This window comes from Drosophila albomicans, chromosome 3 (genome assembly GCF_009650485.2).
Source record: "Drosophila albomicans strain 15112-1751.03 chromosome 3, ASM965048v2, whole genome shotgun sequence".
Taxonomy (NCBI): domain Eukaryota; kingdom Metazoa; phylum Arthropoda; class Insecta; order Diptera; family Drosophilidae; genus Drosophila; species Drosophila albomicans.
Window position 1 is genome coordinate 41,507,977 of NC_047629.2, and position 20,784 is coordinate 41,528,760.

The 20,784-nt window shown below is 41.4% G+C and overlaps 1 protein-coding gene across 3 annotated transcripts in view; it reads right to left on the reverse strand.

The window, feature by feature from the left end:
* The window catches only part of LOC117571626 (EGFR adapter protein), a 135,854-nt gene that overhangs the window by 1,222 nt on the left and 113,848 nt on the right, over positions 1-20,784 (reverse strand). For 2 of the 3 annotated variants that reach the window (XM_052004514.1, XM_034253848.2), the window contains exons 2-6: positions 9,531-9,592; positions 7,743-8,453; positions 7,464-7,566; positions 918-1,191; positions 518-864 (exon numbers count right to left, since the gene is read on the reverse strand). In XM_052004514.1, coding sequence (XP_051860474.1) covers positions 518-864; positions 918-1,191; positions 7,464-7,566; positions 7,743-8,173 — 1,155 coding nt within the window. In that variant the 5' untranslated portion in view covers positions 8,174-8,453; positions 9,531-9,592. The remainder of the gene's footprint in view (positions 1-517; positions 865-917; positions 1,192-7,463; positions 7,567-7,742; positions 8,454-9,530; positions 9,593-20,784) is intronic. The other variant, XM_034253849.2, reaches the window with a different exon arrangement.

The window sequence follows — 20,784 nt, forward strand, 5'->3', positions numbered from 1 at the left end:
GGTCTGGTCACTCTTTTGTTCTCGCTCTCTGTCTATTTAAGTGTGTCGTGAGACTAACACGTGTGTTAATTAAAAGAGAGAAGAGATAATTATGAACAAAAAAGGCTGTGAAGACTCGCTGCATCTGCCAGAGTTCCGTACTGGACTCTGAGAATGACGTTGGGTCTTCGCCAGATATACCAAAATCGTGCTAGCTTTAAAGCTACGCGTACTGTTTGTTTTTTGACGACTTACAGGGGCGGAAGAGAGCTCCGTGCAAGAATAGGAGGTGCTATCGAAACGTTTTATATCTAACTCATACAGTCTCTTGGTGTTTATACAGACGGACAGACGGACAAACAAACATGGCTACATCGCGCGTCTGATCAAGAATATAGTATGTATATATATGTTACTTTATAGGTTCGGAGATGCCTCCTTCTGCCTGTTGAGATTACATTTCCTGCACAAAGTTGTAATAGTACTCTACCATACAGGCAGCGGGTATAAAAACTCAGTTTTCTCTTCAGTATCTTACCTTGATCTTGTAGCCACGCGGCGAGCGTAGAATTATGTAGTTGGCTATGTTGGGACCCGGCGGTGATGGAACACGCAGTGTGAGCGCATAGCAACCGGGCTTGGAGCTGCTCTTGCGTACGAGGAAGGCGCCCGGACTCTTGCTCTGCAGCACCTCGACGGCAATGTCACGTGAGATGCCCGCCTGATACCAGCAGGCATCCTTGAGGTCCGCATCCGCCTCCTCCTCGCTGCTGTGCGTATTCGCCAAGCTGCTGCTGCGCTGATTGGCCGCCAAGCTAGCTGCAGCAGCTGCTGCTGCATTGTTCATCCGCAGGCGATTGGCAAAGATCTTGGGACTCGAGTTTGCTATTATTTAGAAAATTAGCAACGGAATTAATATACTAGGGATGATTGCTTACCGCTGCTGGTTTCGCGCAGATAACGCTTCTTCAGATTGAACTCGCTGTTGTCGTTGAGATTCACATTGTCGAGCATGGGAATCGCAGTCAAGGATTGGCGGCACGAATCGCCAAATTTGCTGTCAATGTACGAGTCCTCGTTGATGTAGCCATTCGAGTAGATGGGCTGAGTGTCGTCGCCCTTGAGTGCAACTCCGCTCAGGGGCGTAACACTGCCCACAAGGGGGCGTGACTCCTCATTGTGACGCAGCAGACCCATGGTCAGGCGCTTAACCTGCGGGTGAAAAAGCGGGTAGGAAGCTTTAAGACTTAACACGGTCGCTTAAAGGGATCAACGAATAAGGCAGCGCGCGTTCAAGTGGCAACAAAATTAACTACAATTTAAACACCTTGTAAGTCCCGGTCACAGACGAGGGAGGAGATGAGCTCACAAAAAAGAACAAAAACAAAAATACGAAAAGGAATTTATTACCAAAAACCGCAACTAGACAAAAAGCTTGGCAAAACGAGCAGTCGAATAAAAAAAAGAGAGAAAAGTTTTTTGTACGCCTGCACTTAAACAGGAAGCGGATGCTTGGACTAGGAATTACGGACGTAACTGGGGAGCAGCGGAGAAGGGGTGGCGAAAAGGAGTACTGAAGTGGCTGGGCCCCAAAGAAAAGGCAGGCAGTCAGGCAGGCCATAAAAGGCGCATAAATTGCTGGCACAGACGCAAACGCAGACGCAGTCGCAGTCGCTGTCGCTGTCGACATTGCAGCCAAACGCAATGCACGCGACCAACCGACGGACGCTAAAAATGTTGCAAGCCATCCGATGCGGCGGATGCGGAAGTGGCGTGCTAAGCGGAAATGTGCCGCAGGACTAACAGCAGCAGCAGCACGAGAAAAACGTAAAATAAGAGCGAAATAAAAGAAGCGAACTATGTGGGCATAAAGGAAACTGAGAGCAAGGCGGCGATAATTCAGCTGCACTTGTGCGCGCATGTTGAGATCGTGTTCAACGCTGTCCTCCATCTTCTCCATCTTACTTATTCCTCTTCTTCTTCTTCTTTTTTTTTGAGGTCAGTGGCTTTGAAAAAGTCTGTCTGTGCTGTGCACAATGGATGCGGCTGCCTGCTGCCTGCGAGCCAGAAACTAGACTACAGTTCAGTTCCCCAGCTATGCGAATGTGTGTGTGTGTGAGAGTTTTGGCATAATTTAAGGCGACATTGACAATGAGACGATGAGGTGGCTGAGCTGTAGCCAGCCAAGCTTTCATTTGCTGGCTGGTTTTGCTCTGCCTTCGCCTACCTTACTTTACTCGTACCTGGCGAGCGGCTGACAGCAATTGTTTGCTCATTGCTGCATAATTTAACAGCGCGCACGCTGCATACTTTTAGGCTGCTTAAGCAAACATTGTTTGCATATTTCACGGCGCATTGCACAGTGATTTGGCTGGCAGTCAAGCTCATTTTACCACACACACAACACACACAATCTCCATACTTCGCACACAATACTATAGGTGTGCTTTACAGCCTCAAGTTTGTCGATGAATTCATGTATACATTATGCATTTCGTAACGCAACATGGACCCTTTTTGCATACCAATTTTTTTCAGCTTTTTTGCTACAATTTTCGACTAAACTGTTTAAGATTCTTTTGCAAATTTAATTAACTTTAAATGTGGCTCAAAATGAAACCCAGAATGTATGGCTTGTAATGTTCTCAAAGGTCATGTTGTTTATTTATGTTCTTACTAGGACGCTTCTAACTTGTTTAATTTCTCTTACGTATTTACTACAAATTACAGGCAGTTAAATAAGCTATAAATGAAAGGTAAATTAGTTATTTTTTCCATTCCCAAAAGAAAAATCTAATCATTGAAAAGGTTTCTGTGCATTGTTATAAAATATCAATTACTCAAATGAACCATAATATATTTTAAGCTAGCCAAAGACCAAAGCAGTCAATGCTAGAAAATTTACGGTAGGCTATAAATTAATTTGTTATTTTATGCGTTAATAATAAATATAATAAATTGGTAAATCCCTAAAAACATATATTATACAAATAAAAGAAATAAATTAGATACGAGTTTAACAAATAAGTTTAATTTAGGATATAAATGAAAATAGTAATTAAGTGGCTTCTTTATAAAGCTTTAAGACCCAGAAGAGTTCCATACAAAAAAAAGAAAAGCTTTCAACGTTTTACAATTTTATAATCTCCCTATTTTTATATTTCTATTTAACCTAATCAAATATGTTTAACATGACGTATAATTAATAAAAAGCTTTTAATGGTATCTTTAAAAAGCTTAAAAAACAAGATACATTTTTAAAGCAAACAAAAGAAAACGCTAATAATAAAAGTGATGCGAATTCAATGTTTTACAATAATGAAATTATTCTATTTGAAAATATATAATATATTGCGTTCCTCGGTGCACTTTGCTATCAGTTATAATTTTAAAAATAACAAACGTAATCATTCACGGCAGGTCGCAGTCAAAGCCTGTTTGCCCAGAGCAGCAGAGCACGGAGCCACAGTAGCATATCAAATTCAAATGAAATGCAGAACAGAGCAGAGCAGAGCAGACACACAAAGAGAAACGAAGGCAGGTGGTTCAGGTGTGTTTGCCGAAGCATAGTCTACTTTTCGGTGCTTATTCTTTTTTTGCCAGGCAAACTCTGTTTGTTTTAGGGGTTGTGCCAGGTTCGAAACTCAAACTCCAACTCTGAGTCCAACTCTGACTGTGGGTGTGTCTGCGGCTGCATATTACTTTATTACTTTGCTGAGCTTGTCAGACACATTTGCTGTTTTATTTTTTTTGTGATATTTTGATGGCATTTGAAATTGAATTTTGCTTTTCATTAGATTGTCCACAGTGCTGTTTGCATTTTTCTGCATAACATTTTACATTTTTGCAATTTGCTGGTCATGAGCAAAGAGTGTGCGTGTGTGAGTGTGTGTGTTTGGGGCAGACTAATTGGCTCCGTTGGCTTAATGAAGTGCCTGGCAGCCCGGACATTGGCATCAGCTGTTGCCAAGAAGGCGCCACGTGCAACAGCAACAGAAGCAATGAATGTGGCCGAAAAGCATTTTCCCTGCAAAGCATTTATGCAAATTTAATAAACTGCTTTACTCGTCGAACGTAGAACGGAAGGGAACGAGGAAAACGAAACAACCCGTCAGCAGTGCGGTGGCAAGTTGGCCACGTTTAAATCGGGGCAACAGATTGGAGCGCTTGACTTTGCTTTTGGGCGTGGAAGGCGTGTCTGCGTGCGGCCCACAAAATATTATTTATGGCATTTGAGTCGAAAAATATTATTTGGGCACCAGCATGATACACGATGAGTAGGCGTGACGCTTGCCCCGGCCACATGTGGCTGCCTGTCACTCAATGCCAGCCACACACACACACAGACACACACGCAGACAGGAAGCTGCAGGACGTGTGCAGGACGAGTATATTTGGTTGCCAGAGCAGAGCACTGCTGCTGGGCTTGTTGTTGCAGTTGCTAAACAAACATTTAGCGGCACCGAGTCAACACAGCAGCAGCATCGATGCATCAACGCCAGCAACAGGACGAACTCGAGATCAGCCCCATCGACAGACAGCGCGTTATTTCCGGCATAGTCTATCTCTCTCTCTCTCTCACTCTCTATACATGTGTGTGTGTGTCTTGTTATGCGGGCAAAGTGCATAATGTGGCATCGCATTTGTCTTTGGCTCGGTCGCATGTGCTGCTGCTGCTGCTTTATTTTGCTTATCTGAAATTGAATCAGGCAGCCAAGCAGACGACACTGCGCTGCCAACTTTGCCGTCGGGCACAATTAGGGTGCCTTTGCTTCACTCACTGCTCTCCCTCTTTCACCCACCTCCCTCAAGTCCCCTACAACATGTCCCACTACAACTCGACTCGTACTTTATGCTCTGGGCCAAAAATTAATTTGCTTATCGCGCTGCAGCCGCACCCTGCTGCTGCTGCTGCTACTGCTGCTGCCACTGCCGCAAAATGATGTTATTGACAGGCAGTCGGTTTCAGTATTGAAAAACTATGTAAAACAGCAGGCAGAGGCAGAGGCGTGAGCCATGCTGCTGCCACGTGGCGTATGCGTGTTATGTTTATAGCAAAATTGATTTATTGACAAAACAAAAAACGGCTGGCGAACCGAAAAAATATGAAAATGCCAAAGCAAAGCATAAGAGCTGCCGGGAATTGAGTAAAAGCGTTCTCAACCCTTTTCGACATATGGTTTTGTTTTTCTCTTCTGCTGTGTTTTTGTTTTTCCTTTCGATCGCATGTCCTTGGCATTTTGCATTTACATCGCCTTTTTGTTGTTGTTGTAGTTGTTGTAGTTGTTGTTGTTGTGTGGAACTGACAATATTTATGGCTTGCCATTAGAGGCAACTGATTGGTTTTCGCTTTCATTTTTAGCGCTGTAGGAATTTCAATTTTGTCGAGTGTTTCGTTTCGTTTCGATTTGCTTCATTGAGTTGTAGTGTGACATGGCCTTGGAATTTGAGTTGCTGTTGCTGTTGGTGTTGCTGTTGCCGCCTGTATGATTGCACTTTTGCTCCATTTAAGGGCCATTAGTTCAAAACGTAATCATCATAATGCGCCCCAGCAGCAATCCGGCCATAAATAAGACAAACACATTACGCATACGCCGTGTGCACACAGCATCAAGCATCAAGCACCAAGCAGCACCCAAAAGTCTTTCTCACATACAGAGAGTTTCTCATATGAATAAACTCGCACGTACTTATCGCATAGACTATGCTCGACTGCGCACAGCTGCCTCGTTCAAGCTCAAGCTCTAGCTTCAGCTCTACTCCTATATCTATCTACATATGTATAGTATGTGCTGCCGCCGCTGTCTGTATGAATATTTAAGGCGTAAAATTTATGAAAACAACGTGCCTCAACTCAAAGTCGAAGACCGCGTTCCAACTACGAGTAAAAGGCCAAAGTTGTTGTGTGCAATGCCACAACTTTTCGGGTCCTTTGCTGCTGCTTTTCTGCTGCTCATACACGTGACAAAAAATGACAAAACATTTGATAAACATTGCACAGATGTGAAACAGTTCGACATCTCCCTCTCTACTATCTCACATTCTCAGTAAGTCTTCTCTCTACGTGTTATGACAATAGCCTAAGAAGCTGCGAGACGGAGAACTATAACAAAAGGCAACAGCTTATCTATGGCACACTAAACTTTGAATACCCTTGCAGCGTTTTCCTTACACAAATAGTTTCTCTTGCTTTTGTGCTTTTCACAAGCTTAAATAGTTGCTTGTTGTGCGTCGAATAATTGTCAAAGTTGTGTTTAGAAGCGCGACAGACTCGCAAAAACTTCAAACTACTTTTGACTATGAATCATTGACTGCAAAAAGTAAATGTTAGCATTAAAAGATAATACCATTCGTTGGGTTAAACTTTGCTTGAGATTCGGCATTTTATAGATTATTTGAATATTTAACTTTTGGCTTCATTTACGAGCTGAATAAGATACCAATAGTTAAGATTGGGCTTTAATTTCGAACTGAATTATAATTCTCGAATGAACTATCACACTTTTTAAGCTTATTTATATCACAATTTAATTTCAAATATACATTCCATTTGAATTTACTTGAAACTTTTTTGGCTATGAATTATTGACTGCAAAAGTAAAAAGATTCTATTATTTTCTGGTTTAAACATGGTTTGAAGTATTGTAAACTATTATTGGAATAATAATTAAGAATTGAATTAAATATAAATGCCAGAGATAAATATTATTCTTTTCAACCATGCACAGAACAATTTTTTCATTCCAGAGCTTTTGTTTTTTTTTCATGATTTTACATCAATAACTCATTTCTACAAAGTTTGCAATATTTTCAATCTAGATTTTATTGCTCTTTATATTTATATCATTTTATAACTTAAAATATACCTGTACCATAACACAACTAATAGTCACAATGCCCCAAACCCGAGCAACTTAGTGTATACAAATGGCATCAAATGGTCTGTAAGTCTGCCAGGGTGTTGGGGCCACCGCTCAGAAGCAATTCATTTGGGGTGTGTCTAAACTTGCTACAAGTTTTTTTTTGCTTCCGGTTTGTCGAGAATTGCGTGCAAAAGGCAAAAGTTTGCAATAAGTGAGAAAAAAGCAGTAGCAAAAAGAATCGAAGACGAAGTCGAAGTCGCCCTAAAACGAAAGGTTTTGCTGAAGCTTAGGCGAGGATTTTGAAGTCCTCTGGGCACACATTTTATTTGGCCAATAATTCATAAGCAGCGTCAAATGCAGCAGAATAAACAAAACAAAACAAAATGTGGAATTCATAAATTTGAAATATTTGCGCAAAAATTGTCGATGACAAAAAGCAATAAATGGCCGCAGTTTGCGCACCCTTATCAAAGTCTGCCACAAAAAAAAAAAAAAAACAAAACAAAACATATCAAATATGCAATGGGGACGTTGAGCTTTGATCTGCTTCTAAGGAAAGGGAAATAGATTGGAAATTCTTAAGGTTTCCCGAAAAAAGTTTCTTAACGGGGTTTCTCTTACCAGTGGCGGCTTGTCCGTCAAGCGCTTACAATTGTTGAGCTCTGTGGGTGAGTTGTCCTCATCGGAACTGGGCGTTTGTGCCACCTTCTCGTTGTCATTGCAGCTGTAGGGATTGTGATGGGGTTAACATTTAAATATCTGGTCAGATTGTGTGTGTGTTTCGGGTGTCAAATCGAAGTGTGTATTTTGTGTGCTTCTCAGTGTCACAGAATGAACATGAATCAAGCGTTTACAAGGGAGAAAGCCAAGCGGCATGCTCACTACAATGCTTTTACTCACTTGAGATTCGCCTGGCTGAACAGCTGTAGTGGACGACGTCGCCCCAAGGTGGCGGGCGATGAAGGTGTTGCTGGTCTGCTGCGCGTCAAATTTGATCTTGTCATGGTTGTTGTTGTTGTTGTTGTTCTGCCATTGCCCAAAGATTGCTGTTGCTGCTGTTGGCGACTGTTGCAGGAGGAGGAACGAAAGCGTGCGCCGGTTATAACAGCAGCCAGATTGGCAGCAATCCGATTGTCAAAACGATTGAAATACGAGTTAGAGTTCGAATTCGAATTCGAGTTCGAATTGTCAGCGGTTGGTGATGAGTTGTTGCTGCTGCTGGCACTTCCATTGCTGTTGCCGGTGGCAATTGCTGTTGCCACTGTTGCTGTTGCTGTCACTGTGGCTGCCGCTGAGCTCTTGTCGTAATCCAAATTATTGTTGGTTATCATTGCGGCGGCTTCACTTCGCCTCGCTTTTGGGCATTAACTTTTGCAGTGTTTTTGAATTATGTGCGCATATAAAAACGCTGCGGGCGGCTTTTGTCGCACTGCGTGTGATCCCCGCCAGGACGAGCAACAGCAATCAGAGTTGGAGTTGGTGTTGGCGATGGAGATGGCGATGGAGATGGAGCACATCCACCCGCTGCCTTTATTAAATTCTCTGCTATTGTGCTGCTGAGGGGGATGGATGCCAGGACTAACCGCAGGGGTCGCTCGCTACTTCAGCAAACTGCAGGCGACGAGGTTAAGGAGCATGGGCAGTAGAAGGAGCAGGAGCAGGACATGGAGGAGGACAACGACGCAGATTTAAACACAGAATTAATTCAAGCGGAAATTGGCAAAAGCAAAAAAAAAACAAGAGAAAATAAAGCAAAGGCAAAACAAAATCGAAAGCGTGAAGCATAAACAACAAATGGAAGGAGAACGTTGAGAGGGGAAAAGTGGGAAGATGGTTGCATAAAACGCAAAATAGAAAGCGAAAATGAAAACGCATATGAAAATGTTTTTTTTTTTTTTGGAGGGGGGCGAAGCCACAAAAATGCACATAAATAGCAGCGACAAACAATAAGGGGAACACAACAGGAAAAGAGGGGGGGTAAAGAGGGGTGTTGGTCAGGGGAAGGCGCAGCATGTGACGTCACGTTGTAAAGCGCATAAATAGCAGGATTTTGCGGGTTGTTCATGACGATGATGATGATGATGATTGTTTGTTGTTGTTGTATTTGTTGTTTATTGTTGTTGTTAATATGATTTTGTGGGTGGTTGGTTGTTGGTGAACATATACAAAACATGTTTGGGGAGAAACATTTGAATTTCGTTTTTAGTTTTGTTTCGGTTCGTTTTTGTTTACCAATTTCACAGTTGAACATTTTTGCCAATTAGTTGCCAATTTTGATGCCATTTGTAATTGTTGTTGTTGTTTTGGTTGTTGTTGTTGTTATTGCCAATTTGAGTTCGATTTCAGTTATAGTTGGATTTTGATTGTGTATGCAGTCCAAAATTTCATGTAAATAAAGAGTTCAGAGCAAAAAGAATTGATATAACTTGTGAACTGTGATATGTGTGTTTCCTATTTGATAAAAAAAACTTTTGCTGTCCTTTTTTTATTTTGCATTACAACTTTTGATTATTTAATGCGATTGAGAGAGTTCGCTGTAAAAGCATTTTCTGCCTTTGGCGCTTTTTGTAGCATACTTTTTAGGGTCAGCGCGATGAAAGTGAAATGCAAATGGCAAATGAATTACATTCATGCCAGGCACAGCTACAGCTTTATTGTGTTTGTGTCTTTTTTTTGGTTAATACTCACGCTGCTTCGATGGCAACCAAACTTTTCATTTGGCCACGTTTATAGAGCTGGCTGAATATGCGCTGCAAAAGAGAGAAACAGAGAGAATGAAACTAAAGTTAGACTGAGTTAAATTGTAATTAAAATTGACTTTAAAGCGAGGCCATAAGCGACAGCCATTCAAGTGTGGAAATGCGTGTATATGTATATGTGTGTGTGTGTGTGTGGCAATCATTAGACGCCCATAGTCAACACCTCATTAGGCGACTAATCAAGCGTGTGCTGGGCAAGAAATAACAACCAGTTCACAGACACAGCCTCAGCCACAGCCACAGATTAAAGAGGCAGGCAGGCAAACCTAAAGCAAATCAACACAACAAGCAATAGCAACCAACGACATTGCCTAAGATCAGACCAAGAAGCTGCCACCCAAGCGGTGCAGTCGTGCGTTGGCCAAACGAAGTAAACAACATGGACGAGCTTCAGAGCTCTAGAGCCATGGTCATGACTATGGCTTTGGCTTTGGCTGTGGCTGTGGCGCAAATAAAACGCACAGATTAAAGGATGCCCGGGTGAAATGTCTTCTTAATTACTTCGCAATGAACAGCACTGAGCGAGGGAACGGGAAAGGGGGAACGAGATGAAAGGACGAGGCGACGAGTGAAGTTGTGGCGCGCCAATGGGGGTTGAGCTGCAGCGCCAGTAATTGAGAAGTCGACGACGGAGCTGGGATTCAGTTACGAATTGGGATTGGAAATGGGAATGGGAATGGGATTGAGATTGGATTGGGTTGGGCAAGCGAGCCAAGCAATGTCTCAGCGTGGACCGCAGCGCCATGTTGGCAACGCACTTTAAGCGGAAGTAATTTAATTAATTACAAATGAAACGGAAACACGGCGAGAGCAAACGAAAGAGTCCTGTGTCTGCTTTGTTTGCTTATGTGTGTGTGTGCGTATGTGCGTAGAGCATGTCAAATTTAAGCATAATTTAGACGGCAACTGAAGGCAGCATATAGAATCCACTTGACGCGTTTCTAAAAATACTTTGCCGGCAGTGCAATTAAAATTTTTCCTATGCTCATACCGCAAACTATTAGGACAGTGTACACACAGAGAAGATAGGAAGAGAGAGGGAAAGAAGAAGCGACGCATTAAGCACAGCTCATTTGCATTGCGGTTTTAATTGCCAGGCAACCCCGACAGTCGGGCAAGAGGAAGAGAAAAGCTCTGTTGGCCCGGCAAGGCTTACAAGGATAATGAAAACAATTTAACGACTCTCTCGACGATTCACTGGGGCGACCGTCGACTCCTGACCAAAAATACTCTCTGGCCATGCCCAAAAAAAAAAAAAAAAAGCGTTGAACGTTGAGCGCTTAAACAAATAGAAAACCTTTTTCATTTGCCATTTTGCCAGCCTTTCTCTTCATTTGCTTTTATTCTTTTGCCTTGTTTGTTGTTGTTTGAGTTTTGCGTGTCTGCGCAAAATATTTTCAGATATATATTTTTGACATTTTAATGAAAATATTTTGCGTAACATTTCGAACCGTCAAAAGGCAAACGGTGAACGATGGCTGATGAATTCCTCGCTTCGAGTTGGGATCCCTTTCGTTTGGCTTAATATTGTTTTAACGAAGTGGATTTGCAGCTGGAAAGGACAGCTCACAACCAGAGAGCCGAGAGAGAGAGCAGACGACCAGAGATGAGCATTTTTAAGCCACGCTGATGGCCAGTAATTAAATGCTTGACATGCCGTTCGGTGTGAGTCTCCTTTTGGCTGAAGTGGATTAGCGCTGGACTCTGAGAGGATTGTGCACTGGCACTGGGACTGGCTCTGGAGGTTTGGAGGTCTGGAGGTAAATTAACGCTGATGTTGGCATTATAATTATGGCATGTAGTTAAGGCGATTCCTCTCACAACCAAAGAGCAAGAGCGACCGAACTGTTCGTGACAGGTTGATAAGTTAAAAGTTGCCAGCAACAGAAGCGCGCAACACGAAAAATCAAAATGTTAACAATTAAATTTAACTGCTAAGGGGTTAAGCAAAAGTAATTAAGCACATTATTGTTGATACATTAAGTGGACACTATTTATGCCCGTCCACGCACACGAACACTTTCATATTAATTGCGTATATAAATAGTTATTGTTTCGGCTATTAACACGTTGACTCAACCTGTGGCCAAGCTGCGAGCTATTTGAGTTGCAAAAGTAATTTACACTGGACTACAGAATTGAATTGAATTAAAAAAAAAAACAAGTAAGAAAGTGTGCTAGACTATAAAAGGAAACGAGTTCGGTATTAATTTTAAAATATACCATATGAATATACTGCAAAAATACTAAAGTATACCGGGGGCAATATTTAGTATATCGATGTACTTTTAAATTCAAAATATACCGCAGAGTACAAAATATACTATTATGCTAACCAATATACTATTACATTTAGAATCTATCAAATCTACCATAACAAAATATACCAAAGTGTAGACCAAAACAATAAAAAAGTTCCAAAAGCAGCAGCCTTCTTTTGCTATATGTTTTTATTTCTTAAATAACTTGCACAATTTGTATTTATTTATTGATTTAATGCATTTTATCCAACATTCTTATTTCGTTAAGTCTCTTGGTAGTACTTAATACCATTAAATGTAAGCACACTCATTATGGTAATCAGTCATTGTTGCTGCTTTCGTTGCCTTCGTAAGTAAAAACGAAAATATAAATATGGATTTTCATATGGCATTGGCTTGGTCATAAAAATCGCACATTAAATATTAAATAACAACTCATTTGGCTAAGTGAGTGAGCGATGGTAACAACATTGCGTAATAAAATCAACAGTCTAAACAAAAACATTAACAACAACATTTGCCTGCATTAAGCAAACAGACAATCTTGTTGCTTGTTTTTATTGTTATGTTTGGTGTGTGTGTGTACGAGTGTGTGTGACGCGGTTGCTGCTGCAGAATGAAGTAAACAAACGACAGGCAAGCGAATTTTGGCAGCCAAATTAAAACAAATCAAAATCATATGAGCATTTTCAAGTGATTGCCGCCGAGGCCGCTTCCGAGGCCGACAACAGTGAAACTTTGCCTCGCGAATCCTGTTGGCGGGCAAACATAAACAAGCAATTTAACAGGCACTCCCACACAAGCATACAAACACATATACGCATACGCATGGCGATAAAAAGGCAGCGAGGAGGAGGCTGCAGCAGCGAGAGAAAAGGAGAGAAAGAGAGACTTGAAGAGGCGTCAGGCAGTTGGCAAACAAACGAAGCGTTCAAGCGCAAAAAGCCAACGCAACGTAAAGCAGCAAAATAAAAAGACGAAAGAAAAAAACTGAAAATAAAATGTGGAGAAAAATCGAGGAAAAACGCAAGAAAAGCGGGCAGGCCAAAACAACCAAAACGTTTTATGTGCCACTGCACATGTGTCTGTGCCTGTCTATGTGTGTGTGTGTGAGTCTGTGAGCAGCTGCTAACGTGTGTGTGTGTGAGTGTGAATGTGGCACACACAGCCACCGCAGATTTCTCGCACATGCTTTAAAGTATGCCGCAACTTTTTGTTAATGAAATTTTAATCAAGCTGTAACCGAGTGCCAAAGAGTTGCGCCACATTTTGCATAACACATTTTTTAGCCAGATGTGTAAACTTTTTCTCTGTGTGTGCTCGCTTTCGTTTCATCTTGCTTGAGAGAGCTGGCAAACGGGCAAAGCTCAAATAGCCGGCAGCTTCATTAGCAGCTGCCGACAACGCTGCGTATGCGTAATAATTTATTTAAAATGCAATTCGTTTATGCCAGGCATTAATCATGGCCCAAGGACGCGGCATCACGTACCACACGCAGCGAGACACTCAAAGAAAGAGTGAGAGAGAGCGAGAGAGGGAGAGCAAGTGTGAGCGAGCAAAAAAGCTGCATTTATTAACAATTTATGTCATAAATAAAATTGAAAAACATTCATAATGTCAATGGAGGAGGACGACGATGGCGGAAGTTTTTGGCGACGTGAGTGCATGTTGATGGCGCTCTAAGAGACCTTAGAGATACGACAGCGATAGAGAGAGTGCGAGAGAAAGACATAAATCGCTCGGCGCCCAAAATTAGGCAACAAATTTACATGCAAAATGAGCACGACACACAGGTAAATCACCAAGAAAAACAATAAGTACAACAGCAGAACGGAAACAAAGCGAACCCCAAAATGACAAACATTAAAAACTCGAACTCGATCTCGAATGGAAAAGCAAAGGCTCGAAGGCAGCGGCAGCACTTCCTGGCACCAGGAACTCCAAAGAAAAAAAAAACACTTTTACTTTTACAAGCGCGTTTTCGACTGCGCCTTTTGTTCAGTTATTTAACATATTTCTTGTAGCAACGCCTTTGACTACAGAGAAAGAGAGAGAGAGAGAGCGAGTTGAGACCGAGTGAATAATGTGCACTTCTCACGGCAAATAATTATTTTCGCTTAGCGGCTAACAAAACGGCCAACTGGCATGCGATTTTTAGGCCATTTGACTGGCTGCAGTTTGCTGTTCTTTTTTTTTTTTTTTTTGGCTCTCTTATCGTCTGTCCCAAAAAAAAAAAGAAACACTTTTGGGAGCTCCCCCGTAATTTGGCTCACTTCCCGCCTTCAGTTCATTATGTGCAATTTTTTCTGTTATTTTGAATTTTTTTGTAATTTTTTGAAAATTGTTTAGCTTTAGGGCTGAAACGGAAATGCCAGCACGTCGAGGATTGAGTTGGAGGGTGATTCTTTATTTCATTTTGCAGTACTCTTTATTTTTTTGGGGTCTAAAAGCAACCCCAGCAAAAGGTGTCGAGTCGAACAAAATTAGAAAACGGGCGCAAAAAAAAAAAAAAATGTGCTGTGAGCTGTTGTTTTAAATGTTTTAAATATGCGCAAAGCAAACAGCAAACAAGTTGAGAGCACAAAAATTTCACAACAAAAGAATTTTAATTAGTTTCGTTTTATTTTTATTCTCTTCGCTTTTTTCTGGTACAATTAAGCAAACGTTGCTCGTTATGATTGCTCTTTGTCAATAATAAACAAAACAATTATACTCTTTGCTTATGCACGAAAATAGCTGACAGCGCTGATGTTGAGCTTTTGTTTTTCAAAAGAGAAATTGTAGAAAAATGTATACACTAGGGAGACTTTTTCAGATCCATTTAAATCTATTCTTATTCCAAAGTCTACTTTGAAAAATTATTATTTAATTTAAAGAGTGAATAATAAGTCGGTTAAGAGAATACAGTAATTCTTTAAAAAGTTCTCTATAGATTCCAACTTTGTGGTGCAACTTTAAAGTGAAATTTAAATTCTTACACAAATATTTGGAGTCACAACACAACGGCAGATGAAAAGAATTGTGTCGTGCAGGAAACATGCAAACTATTGATTAAAAGTTGTGTAATTTTATGGCCCCCATAAAATTTGTCTCAGGCAACAAAATAGAATATCGGAGCCAGCAGGGAGCAGGGCACACAGAACTGAGAACTCAAACGCTCATCGACTGAAACGGAATTGACTAAAGAAAAACCGAAAAAGTTGCCATAGATTTCTTGGCTGGCAAATTTAAAACGACAAGGCACAAAGTAAAACTATTTTATATGCGACGACAGCAACAAAATAATGTGACTACCTTTTGGGTTATGCTGGAGGCAAGCTGCGGAGACAGACGAAGAGATAGAGTCCAGCTCGTGTGTCTGGGTGGAACTCCCACGCCGTCTCGCATTACCCCAAGCAATAAATGTTCGAATCAATTGAAGCGTTTTACGAAAGCCTCACACCTCCAGCCACACACACACAAAAGGAAAGCCGCAATATACATACAAATACGACATAGATCGACAGCAGGAATAAGTAGATTCCTGGGCAGCTTAAGGCTGCGATTTGCTATGCGCAAAAAAAAGAAGCAAAATCGATAAGGGATGCCCAAACAGAAAAAAAGAAGAAGTAACGTAACGAAAATGTCAACTAATTTTGAATGTCGAGCAAGTGCAGGAAGAACTTGGCTTATACGCAGTGCGACCGCAAACTGCGACGGCGACGGCGACGGCGGCTTGTGCCATATTTGAGACTAGCATTCGTTCGACGTTGTCGAGAAGCAATAAAACGCAATTCGGTCATAAAAATAGTCGAACGTCGAACCGAATGAATGCCAGGGACAAAAAGAGAGAAGAGGCCGCTTTCCCAGCTGCCCTGCCAGACTGGCCCAAACAACTGCCCCTGGGCTGTCGTCGTCGTCGTGTCCTGCGCCTTGGTCGTCTGGCATGGCAAATTGCGAATTTTGCATATTGCCAGTAGCTGCTGCTGCCATGGTCCTTTTGCAGCTGTTTCAACGACTTCCTCTCTGTCTCTCTCTCTCTTTGTAGCATTTATTCTGGCTCTCTCCTGGCTGGGCCCTCCATTAGTCATTTGGCTACGGCCACCGCTTTGGCGTGTCGCCACTTTGCAGGATGAATGACCCCAGCACAGTTGCTGTTGCTGTTGCTGCCTCCCTTTTATTTTTGCCAAAGGCGAAAGGCAACTACCCGCAAGCTCGTTGCGGAAATTGCACACACATCGCACACACCAAACCATTTTCGCAGCAGCGATTGCTCCTTTTCCTTCTCTTTTTTTTCTCTTGTCGCGCATTTCCCACACCTAACAAATCATGAAAGTCAAAGCTTACGATAGCCTATAGTTAACTGTTAACTAAATAACAAAGTGCACTTTGTTCGCCAGTTCAGTAGTAGTCAAATCACAGTCACAGGCACTATCATGAAGTATGTTAATTTCTAAATTGCAGCAATTTGTAGTGCGAAATTTAGGTGGTGCTTAGGTTGATATTAACTTGTTATTTTTGTTGCTATTTTTGATTGCTAGCCGTGGCAACAACAATTAAGTTATATATTTATATGCTCCTAAAGTATGACTTTCGTTTTCTTTAACATATTATTTCGTATTACAATACCACTTATTTAAATTCATAAAAATAAAATGTATACTTCTGTTGCTATTTGAAGCTTATAGTTGAAAACTTTAATGGCATGTGAGAAGTGCTTTTGAATAGGTAATTTATTTTACAATTCCACCTCATTCAAATTATATTCAATTTATTGAAAGCATTCGTACTTCTTCTTGCTAAGCAATTTAAAAACATTTTCTTTTTTGTTCGTATTGTAAAACAAATTGTTGAAATTCGTAACAATACATTTAAAACTTCTTTGACTATTTTCCGCCTATAGTTGAATTCTTTAGTGGAGTGATAGAGCTTATTTTCAAAAGGTAATTTGTTTTCATTTCAACAACATTATAAATAAATTACCTTAATAAGAGCACTTGTATTTTGTCCATAAGTGTTCAAGAGAAAGTAGTCTTAATTGTTAGAAATTTTCATACAATTTCTATATTTATTTGCATTGCAATAAAACTTATTTAAATTCATAATGCTATATTTTAAACCTATTTTACTTTTGTAGTCTGAGAAGTTCTTTTCAAGAGATAATTTTATTTCATTTCAACAAAATTATAAATATATAAATCTATTGAAAACAGTCGTATTTCATCTTTATGTGTTCAAAAAAAATTCGTTTTAATTACTAACTTGAGGTCATAATGCCAATATTGATATGGCTAATATAATTTCAATTTAAGTTTCCCCATTAGCCATTTAAAAGGTAAAATGAGCTTAAACAGTCACAAAGACTTTGTGGGTTAAACCAGCATTTGAGTGAGTTTAAACTCAACCCACATTTGCCCTCATTGTTAAACACACAGAGAGTGGCCCCAATCTTTACCATTGTCAGTGGTTCAGGCTTAAATTAAATATTATTTTTAATGCCCGGGCGCATTAACAAAACGGTGTGCTCAGCTGAAGCTCATTGGCTTGTGAAATATTTAAAAATAACTTTTGTCTGCTTCGGTAATGTATCGTTACACTCTCATTTTTCCTCTTTTTTTGTTGCAATGTTGTATTTTATGCATTTCACGTTTAATTGATTTTTGCATTCGAGTGCATCAAAGATTCATGCATGTGCAATTAATGCCATTTGCAAACTGCAAACTGACACGTCTCTCTGCCCTCCATTGATCATTAATAATTTATACAAATTGAAGGACAATTGATATATGTATAATTTAAATACTGATTAAGATAATTTTTTATGCATTTATTAAATACGAAGTATTTGCCTTAAGAAATGTAAATATGTCTTAAAACAGCACTCACTATATACTACATATGTATATAAGAACTGCTCGCAGTCATTTAACAAACGCTTCAACACGCGGCAGCAACTCGTTAACAAACTCAACGCAACGCAACGCAACACAAAACAAAATAACGCCTACCCCTGCCAGTGCTGCCCATCATTTCACATGTAGGTCAAACTGGCAACAGCACAAAAAGCGTTGCATACCTTCAGGCTGTCAATTTATTTCTCGCGCTTGGCACATTTCGCCCGCCTGCATATGTGTGTGCGTTTGTGTGTGTAAGCGTTGTTTATGTTGATTTTCTGGTCGCTCCTCATGCGCAACGCGGTTCCAGTCACGGCTTGGCACACTGTCTGATTCTGTTTTGCCAGCCTCAACTCAACTCTGCTCAGAGCCCAGTTGGGCTCGCGTCCTTGAAATTTATGCGTTCAACGCAGGCGATGCGCTGCTGTGCGCCAGACTCCGAGAGTGCTTTCTCGCTGTGACTGTGGAACCGACTCTGGCACATGGCGTGTAAAGCGCTCATTACGATGCTACACACTCGTTTTGGGAGATAAATGGCCATGCAAAACTAGAACTACTTACGCTTCATATACTTTGACTGCTCAACAAGAGTATCAAGGGGAGTCCGTTCACTGGGAGTACTGGGAGTTGGCTGCTCAATGCTGGAACTGGGCCAATGTGAATGGCATTGTTTCCGTTTTGGTTTTTTTTTTTTCGGCTGCCTGCACAACAAATTGTGGCATTGGTCTGTGCTCTGTGACTGCTGATAACTCTGCCACAGATCGGACCGCACAGATAGAGCTACAACAACAAAGAGCCTCGTTGCCAAATCTCTCATCAGTCTCTCTTTATGTCCTTGGCCGCACTTCAAAATTTTGCTGCATGTTCCAACTGGCTTGAAGTTGCCATTCTGCCATTTACCATTTGCCGCCTGGCTTGTGTCCCACATTTTGGTGGCTGCTTTAACAACCAAGAGCCATAATCATTTGGAAATTTTCACGCTTATCTGCATGTTGTCAATCAGCTTAAGCAGAGAGCCATGTCCAAAAAGTTGGCAGCATTAAAATGCTGTCCAACTGATGAAATGTTGCGCATACGCAATGTGCGCCGCTGTTAAGCTGCCTTTTAGCTATTCGCCTTAAAAGTGTATCCCATGCCATGCCCAAAAATATTCTGTGAGTGAAACGCGCTTTCATTTCATAACTTGAATGCCCAATTTCATGGCAACATCAAGAGCGTAGAGCTGCAGGCAGCAGCAGTCAACTCGCATCCTTCACCGTGCGAAAGCCAGATTATTGCAGTCATAAATTTTTATGATTTTCCATTGGCTTGCTTGGCTGGTTGCGTGGGAAAAATGTGCACACCGCACAACAACGATTTTTATGCGAATTTAATAGCCTTGCAGATACGATGCAGAAAATTATTATGGCCTCGAGAAAAGCGCGACAAGAAACTCGACGTGTGAGTGCGACACACACGCACACCTAGCGCAAAAAAAGCCACAAAACTTGACGAGGATACATTTGGCAGCTGCAGTTTGGGTGGCCATTAAAAGTAAATTTAATAAAAAACAAAACTTAAGAGATGTGAACAGAAAAATTTGGGAACCCGCAGCTGACAAGGGCGCAACATAAAAAGCATATTGACATCATCCATCAATCACGCATGACAGGCGGTCCACTGGGCCCAAGATGGGGACGTGGGGCGGTGGCAGAGACGGGCGCGCTAAGGCGTGGCAACCACGAAAATTTATCAACCAAAAACCAAACACAGCGGAGAGAACAGCACCGAACCGAAGCGAACTAGAGCCAGGTAAAAGAAGTAATCTAATCCAATTACTCAACAATGGCAAACGAGCAGAGCAGCCGCAGCAAGTGGGCAGGGCACGCTCAGCAAGTGGGCAGGGTTGCGTGCTGTGCGCTAATGGACGAAAGCGAGTAGCAGAGAAAAAAATATAAACAAAATAGAACTGCTGTACACAAGGAGCAGAGTCGTATCACATGTCTGCGTAAAAGTTAAATAACCAAAGGCAATCACAAAGTATCAATAACCGGAGAAACAGTGAGGGGGAAGCAAGCTAAGCCTGAAGGCGCATCATAAGTGTGTATATGTGTGTGAGTATCTTTACAAACTATGTAGTGAGTCCTGGCAAATGCGTTTGATCATTAACTGGTAGCGAGTGCAAATCCTGTCAGCCGTCCAAATTGAAATTCATGCGCATTCAATGAATTTTTGTGGGTTTTTTTTTTTTGTTTGGGCCATTGTCTGTCCGATGAGAAGAGAGAGAAAGAAGGCTGCATATTTGAGCAGGATGCTGAGCCCTTCAGCACATTGTATTGACGAAATTATCATTTTTGTTGCTTCAATAAAATGACAAAGCAAACTAATATCGAAAAAAAGGGGACGATGCTTCGCCCTTCCTCTTTCGGTCTCTGTGTGCTAAGCTGGCTTAGGCCTGAAATGGAAAATGTGCCCCTTGGAAGCTTTTTGGGGGTTTGGGTTATGCTGATTGGATGTGTGTGGCCAAACAGAGTGACTGTTTATGAGCTGATATCGAAATTGGGGTTGCCAGCTTAAAGTGACAGAAAACAAAAACTAATGCAAGCAAATTTATTCATTCGTCTCGAAGTTAAAGACTTTGACTTGGCCTAGTTTAAGGCAGCTGCAAGCAAAACCCTTTGCAACCACACTCATTTGGCATTCATCAAATAACAATTATGCCGCCCAGCATTCAAATATTTGTCATTGACACTCTCTCTCTCTCTCTCGGCCCTCAAAATCGTTTATGCAAATATGCTAAACGAGCCAAACGCCAGTCAGCCAGTCAACGAGGCAACGATTTCATTAAAAGCCAAACCAACACACGCCTTATCTGAGGCGCCACACTCTGACTTTGCCTCTGACTCCATCCAACCCACATGACCAACACTAATTTCAATATCAAAACCGCCTCAGGATAGTGCATTAATATTCGCTTTAGTTGGTTTTTGGCCAGCATGTGGGCGTGGCTTAAGCTGGGCAAAAGAGGCGACAAATTGAACAGGCAACAAAGTCCAGTCAACAGCTCATA